The sequence below is a fragment of the Pteropus alecto genome, unplaced genomic scaffold (assembly GCF_000325575.1).
Source record: "Pteropus alecto unplaced genomic scaffold, ASM32557v1 scaffold12, whole genome shotgun sequence".
NCBI classification, from domain to species: Eukaryota; Metazoa; Chordata; class Mammalia; order Chiroptera; family Pteropodidae; genus Pteropus; species Pteropus alecto.
The window spans coordinates 10,107,390-10,115,302 of record NW_006432669.1 but is presented as its reverse complement, the minus strand read 5'-3'; the positions used below and the strand labels follow the sequence as shown (position 1 = coordinate 10,115,302).

General features: G+C 37.0%; 1 protein-coding gene across 2 annotated transcripts in view; it reads left to right on the top strand.

The window, feature by feature from the left end:
- Positions 1 to 7,240, top strand: part of PDGFD (platelet derived growth factor D) — a 219,245-nt gene extending 212,005 nt beyond the window's left edge. For both annotated transcript variants that reach the window (XM_015585956.2, XM_015585955.2), the window contains exon 7: positions 4,850 to 7,240. In XM_015585956.2, coding sequence (XP_015441442.1) covers positions 4,850 to 4,975 — 126 coding nt within the window. In that variant the 3' untranslated portion in view covers positions 4,976 to 7,240. The remainder of the gene's footprint in view (positions 1 to 4,849) is intronic.
- The last annotated feature ends 673 nt before the right edge of the window (positions 7,241 to 7,913 follow it).

The following is a 7,913-nucleotide window of genomic DNA, read 5'->3' as shown; positions in this document are numbered from 1 at the left end:
TCTTTCCTACTCCCAAAATATCATCTTACTGAAATTATGTAAGAACTATAAAAAATAGGTGGTCGAAGTGCTAGATATATGTAAAAGAATAAAGATATGATCCAAAACAGTTAATGTCTATGGAAAAGTTAATTTACTCATCAGTAACACCTGTGCTGCTTACCTCGTGGTGCTACTAGGTGAATAACAGCATCGGAAGACTGTAAAGCACGAAACGGATATGAGCGGAACTTTCTGAGAGCATGGGCTGGTTTTCTCAGTTTTGACTTCCTGACACTGTGATAATTCACCTACCAAGCGGGTGGACTTTCCAGTTAAGTACTACGTACAGAATGAGCCCATCCTTTCCCTTCCAGATTTAGCTTCACATCAGGCCTTACTGCCAAAGTTTAGCAAACTTATCTTGGGGCATGATACTCCTCAGTAGACAAGACTTACCTGTGTCGGAATGATACTCAGCGCTAATGCCATTATCTGAAATTTGGTGCCAAGCTAGGCTTCCATTATGGGAAGGCTGAGCATATAGCCATTAACCCTCTAAGGTACTATCAAAATCACTTAATTATTTAGCTCTGTAAAGGTAGGACTGCTGCTAAATATACTCCATAGTAACCCCAGGGTGTTCACAGAAAAGTTCTATTAGAAGTAAATGTCGACAGATGTCAAGATTCCATTTTCAAAGTTTATGAGAGTTTTATAGACCCTCACTATAACCCTAGCTTTGGTCACCTTCCAACTTAAAATGTTGCGGAACTTCTTGTCATTTGTGTCTTTCTTATTGAGTGCTGTGTCTTATGACTTGGTCTCAGTCTCTCCATTACAAGACCCAGGCTCTGGTGCAACCATTGCCTGCAAGGTGAGCAATTACCCAGGTAGAAAGCAATATATCATCTCTTCTCAAAGTATTTTTGTTTATAGTCACTTAAATTGCAGAAAAATGGACTATCAGCCCTTAAAACCTTAACTCTGTGCATATTTTTCATACAGTCAATAAGCATGAAAGATGTCAAAATAGAAGCAAAATATCAAGCTCATTTTTTTTCCTTAAGATAAGAAACTGTATGTGCACTGAACACTGCCTGCTTTGGAAGCTGGTAGAATCTTAAATAAACTCTTAATGATTCAGGTTCATACAATGAATGCATTTGTCTTGAAATATGGACTTGTGTTCCTATGTCAACCATCAATTTGAGAACTACCACAAGTCCTTAACAACGTTCCCCCCGCTTCACCCCCCCTCCCCCCAATAAACAAGAACCCAACTCAACAGATAGCTTTTCTGCCTGGTTTTATTTTATTAGCGTAATAGCATTGTGGCAATGATTCACTCAGTGGTTTATTGGTGCTGTAGTTAGATTTTGTTCGTGATATGGTAATTTGCAAACTGAGCATCTTTGGCTTTCTGTAGCGGTATGAAAGCTACCAACTGACTCAGTCATTCTCCATTTAGTAAAAGTCAACTTCCCCTGGCTTCATGCATTTTTCCAGGTGGTGAAGAGGAGTCGAGTTTTCTATTTTCACCCATAGGTGATAAGAAATGGCTGGCTGCTCTTTAGAGAATTTTTATTTCAGTGTGCATGCTTGCAGCTGTGAATCATAGCTCAGAAAATAGGAAATCATTTTGTGATGGTTCCTATTAGCAAGTGTCCAACAGTGGCTGTAATTAATTCAATGGTTCCTTCCCTTTAAAGGTGACCAGATAACCCATAACTAGCCAGTTTGCTTTCTCAGATAAAGGCTTTTCATTTTTCTTTTAACTTTCCACAGTCTCTCAAATCAGCTTTGCTCTCGTCTTCCTTTCAATGCTGTGTACCTGAACCAAAGACTATTATATGGTCTGAAAGCTTTGAACATCAGTGCTGTGATCAGCCAGTAAAGCAGTCCAATTTCCACTTTGTTCAAACAGTGCTTTCCTGTCTTGTCTGGGAAACTGTCTGCCAATTCATTTTTCTCTTATCAGCAAAACACATATATGCTGTGCTCACGTTGCTTAATATAAAACACAGGGAAGATCCCTGAACAATCAGGAGACAAGTTAGAAAAACTGCCCAGGCTCTGCTGTCATCCCAAAGCACACTGTTTTGTTTGCCATCAAATGAGAAAACAAATCGACAGAGCACTGATTTTATAGATGCCAGTTATTGCAACTTATTAGGCTTTCATAATGGCCTTCTTTAAATTGAGAATGTTTATCATACACTCATCTTAGAAATCATTTCCCTCCCCAGCATCTGCCAACCCCCAGATCTGGTTTACATACAGGTAGTCTTGGACAATAGCAGCTAATTCACATTGGAGGAATTCTTGGCGAAGCTGTAGGACTTTAACCTCGAACCCCTTTCAAGACACTCTGACCAAACATGGCACAGTAAAGCTTTAATATCTGTCATGGGCAAGGCTATTGAATACCCAAAAAGGTATGACATCTTTCAATCATTGCTTTTTTTACTTATACTTTTCCTGGGGAAGCAACATCTTTTATTTTCTATAGTTACCCAGCAGTAGAGAACATGAGAGCAGTGAAAGGCAAATGTCATTATAACTCTGCTCCTAGTACTTTAAATTTTATTTCTAAATTTTGAAGGTTTTAAAAGGGTCCAAAGCATGGGCTACTTTCTTTAAGACTCTGCTTTATTTCTTGGCTTCTTTGTTTTGTCCTTTGTATTCACTGAAGTTGGGATAGTGAGGTGCAAGGATGGGGTCAAAAGGAGAGAACATACACGTATATTCGCTTACTTCTGCATTGGTGGCTTCATCAAGCACATTCACCCAGGTGCATTTCTCTAGCAGCTACTATATTCCCAGTATGTTGCTGAGCTGTACAAACAAAAGTTTCAATTTCATAGGTAAGGGCATGAGATAGTGCACATGGAGTCTCATTCTGATTCCACCAATTACTAGCTTTGTGACTTTGAGTGTGTAACTTAGCCTCTCTCTTTCCTTATCTATAAACAAAATTAGTAGTGTACCTAATAGTGTTGCGGTGAAGTCTGAATAATTTGATATTTGCAAAGTCATTTATAAAATGCATGGCAATAATGTTAGTGATTGTTTTTGCTATTCTTGCCCTCAAAGCACTAATAATCCAATTACTAGAGAGAATGCATAATGAATCATGCGAAATTATGTGATATTTATTGTAAGTGCAGCAGTATCATAGGAGAAACATATAACAATGTAATTAGCTATCGAAACTGTCATTTGGACTAGCTTTACCAATATCAAATACTTTTGAGTTTTTGTGACTCACTCACGAACTCCCTTAGGATATTCTTTTTCTCCCTAATTTTGTCCTCATAAATATTCTCTCAAAGCTCAGCTATGAATGGGACTCTATGTTCCACTCTTTGTTAGAGTCCAGGTTCCCTATCTTGATTGAACATTGAACAAAGGCAGTGATTTATTCTTCTCATCGAAACTACCGTAGGACAGCATGGCTAAGTGCTGAAGAAATGGGCACAATGACTATGATGCATGAGTACTGAGGACTCTAGGCCGATTTTTCCTGGTAGATGGTTTATGATTTGAAATAGATAATTTGAGGATGAGAAAATTTCTGAGAATATAATCCATTGTAAAGAATGGTGGGAATGCTATGAAAAGTTATGCAGATGTGAAAACAAGATTTTACTTCTAACCTTCATCCAGGACCAACATATATGAAGCAATGTGTATTAGGTCCCCACTGTAGTTCCCGCATGGGGACACAAAAGGAAATCATAGGCATGTTGTAGAGGCATTAGGTCAGAGTGTTCTAGGAGCCTAAAGGAAAAAGCCCTGCTCCCAGATCTAAGGCACCAGAAGACCCTGGACAAGGCACTTAGCCTCCTTACAATCTCAGTTCTCTAATCTGTAAAATGGAAATAAGGATACCTCGTCTACTATGTGACAAGGTTTGAGGGCAAAAGAAATAGCACACCTATGCAAATTCTTTGAAAACTGTAAAATGCTACATAATTATATGGTGCTGCTATGCCAGAGTTTAGAGACTAAGAGGAAAATAGAACAAAATCAAAAGTGAAGTCTAACAGGAACCTAAGAATATAAAGAAGAGAAGCAATCAAACCGACCATATAGTATATGTGAAAACAAGTATGTAATTTTTCAAGTATTTATCATGTGATGACTTTGACTTCAGTGAAGGCCACAGCAGGGGAGAAGAGTTAGCTTCTATTTAAACATACTAATTCAAAAATATATGTTTAAACTTAGTAATTAAAAAAATTAATGATAGACTTTATTAATTTAAAAATGCTGTAACAATACACAGGCATTAATGTACAAAGATTTTAATAGAGCTTAATCTGTTTTGAATTATAAAAGGTATTATATACTAATAAATATGTAAGAACATAGACACATTTTCATTTGCTTATGGCTGCTAATGACCTTTATTAGAGCAAAATATTTTACATCAACCAAAATTTTAGCCATACCAGTATATTATGTTCTTGACTTTATTCATTGTGCTACCTACCAAAATAATAATATGCTCTGTAATGTTACTTTTCCATAATATATGTTTTGGGCAGAAGAATATAACAATATTTGGGATAGCACCTGGGACAAAGCAGGCCTTTAGAAAGCTGTCAATAAATACCTGCTAGGATACCTGAGGTCATCTAGGTACTACACATAGGTAATGCAGGAGGCATTACTGTGTGATCAGTTGATCCCTCTATTTCAAGGATTTGATGATTGTAAAAATACTTAAAATATTCTAATAGTGAGCCCATAGTTTTTACTGGATTCTCAAAAGGTTAATAACCAGTTGTCGCAAAGAGAATAAGTGATGTCTGTTGAGTTATACTCCAGGAGATTTCTAACAAGAATATGCTTCTTGTCCTAGGTATTAAAGTTTGAGCCTGGCTACTTCAGGAGGAGGGGCAGAGCAAAGCACATGGCTCTCGTTGACATCCAGTTGGATCACCACGAGCGGTGTGATTGTATCTGCAGCTCCAGACCACCTCGATAAAAGAATGTGCACATACTTACATTAAGCATGAAGAAACCTTTAGTTTAAGAAGGGTGTGGTAAGAGACCCTTTTCCTGCCAGCAACCGAACTTATTACTATCCTGCAAAGCAATGAATACAAGTGGTTGCTGAGTTTCAGCCTAGCTTTGTTAGTGCCATGGCAAATAGAAAGGTGTATCATCAACCTCTATATCCAAGAATATAGGATTGCATTTAATAATAGTCTCTGAGGATATATCCATGTCTACATGTAAATAGATCATCTGGTTTATTCAGTATATATAACCAGGTACACCAGAGCTTACATAACGTTGAGTTATTTAGACCCTTAAAATCTTTTGACAAAATAAGGGATAAGTAAATTCATGAAACATGTCTTTGGAATATTTGGAAGATTAATTTATTTTTAAATTTTGAATCACAAAACAATTTTGGATCTTGCTCTTTTAAAGAAAGCACCTTGTGTATTAAAAACCAACAGATGAGCTTTTCTTATGGATACATCTTAATTATATAAAAGGAAAATAAGGAAAAGGCACAAACCAAACTATTTTTTCCCATGAGATACACTACATACTTACCTATGTAGACAGTAATTACCTGCCTCCAAAAGCATGCCATGATAACATAGGTGCTTTAGAAATTAAGCCATTAAATCCTCTTTTTATGCATCTTGCTGAGGTATGCAAATTCATTTAACACCAGTCAGAAAAAAATTTCTCAGAAGGTTTCTTATTATAATCCTACACAAGACAATTTATAAACTATAGCAGAAGTTTGAATTCTTTCTTTCCAAAAACCCCTCCACAGAAGTAAGTCCTTTGGAGAATGACATTGGGACTCTGTATGAGCCCTTCAAAATAGTGTTCATCGAAAGATTTGGGCAATTAAAAGTAAAAAAAGTAAGCATGGAAGTAGTAACACAACTGGAAATTGGATGGAACATTTGATAGGGTCCATATTTAATAATGGATTCAAATTCTTTAAACTGTGCTAATTGATTTTATGTATTTTACTTTTGTGTTCCTGTCTTTTTGCTATACAGACATGGATTTACAATGGCATTTTTCTGTTTGGCAAACCATCATGGATTATTTATAGCCTAAAAGCTTTTGCGTATTAAAACAATTCAGATTTGGTGATGTAAACCCCTATCATATACTCACCCACCATTCTGAATTTCTGTTTCTGAATTAAGTGAAATCAGATCTGGGGTCTCTAGTTCTTTTACAGATCTGTGGAGCATGTTCTAAGAAGTCATGGTGCAAATTATGGGAGAACAAGTTTGGCCCTGCTCACCACTATTTTTTTTTATTTGCATTAGGAGTTATTATTGGTATATAGATTAATTTTTTTCTCTCTGGCTCCTTCATGTCTATTTTAAAGAAGACTGACTCCAGGAGTAGGAAGTGATTCATCATCCTCCAAAGCAAGACTCTTAAGAGAGCAACACTGAAATGAAGATAGGTCAGGGGCTGCTCAGAAAGAACTATATTTTTCTTTCTGCCTTGAAAGAAAAAAGGAGAGCCGATTTCTTCTGTGAGTCCTGGGCCTTACTGACTAAAACCATTTGAGTGAGAGGTATGTGACAGGAACTCATTAAGTCTCTGTGTCAGATGAGTGGCCTAAATATACTTGGATTTCTAAGCATGGTGCTTTCGGGACCAAATTCTCAACTGTCCTTAGCTCATTTCCTCTCAGCTCTTTGAGATGAAAAGCTAGTGCTTATTAAAGATATACCTTCAAAATTTCCCTAAAAGTGTCTGGTGTTTTTACTTCAAGGGGCGAGTGGTAAAATTAAATACTCCATTGTTCAGTTGTTCAAAATCCCAGAGCACAATCAGAAATAGCTGAGCTAATAATCAGGAACCACTCTTCCTCTTTATGACCATTTGCAAGTTTCCTATGAAAATATAGGATTCCTGTACCAAAATAAAAATGTGCCGTATCACACTAGCTTATTCAGCTTACATCATATCTGTGAGTATGAAAAATTAGAGTGTTCTACCTAATTTTCAATAAACTTTCCAGGCTGCAATACCCAGGATGGTTTTCAGTTAAAGCCCTACCTGTACTTTTTATTTATTAGCTGAAATGTAAGCAGGCATATTCATTCACTTTTCTTTTTTCTTTCTTGAGTGTTTTATTAAAACTTCTCCCTTGGTTATCTGTTATCTATTGTATTTCCAACATGTAGCCAATAAATCTGTTTCATTGCCATCAAAGGAATAAAAGCTCACTATACAAATTACATTTCAAAACAAACCCTAGTAAATCTGCATTTCTGTGTGGCTCATTCACCTGAGACAATGCTTTTCATTCAATACATTCTTATAGGGCAGAACACTTTCATAAGTAGAATTATTTTTTTCTATATCGGTAACATGCACCCTTTCCCTCACATAGCATTTTCTATAGCAAATGTAATATGCCTCTTATATTCATGAAAAATAAATGTTGCTTTTGAACAAAACTACTCTATTATTTAGTATTCAACTGCAGCCTTAAAAGGTGTACAGTGTTGCAAACTTGCTTTTACAAATGCATGCAGCTGTTCAGAGTGACAAGTTGGGGAGATTTCTGAGGGCTTGGTTTTAGAATGTAGAAAGAGCACAAACCTTGTTCCCTGACAATGGGATTCTACTCTATCCCCGTCCCGATCCCCGGCACCGGGGATGGGACTTGGGTTTTGTTGTTCTCTTGCCTCTGTTGTTGCTTTTTTGTTTGACTGCGTGTTCCCTCTCAGGGCTTTTAATGAAATATATTCTCCTCTGCCATTGCTCACTTAAGAGAGTTCACAGCCAATTTCTTCCTTGGGGGGCTGAAATTAATAACGTCACAGACAATTTCCCTTTCTCTGCCCTTCCTTGCACCTTTTCCTGTCTAGGTGAACATTCCAGCTGGTAGGTCAGTGTTATCTGTTCAGGAAGACCAGTTT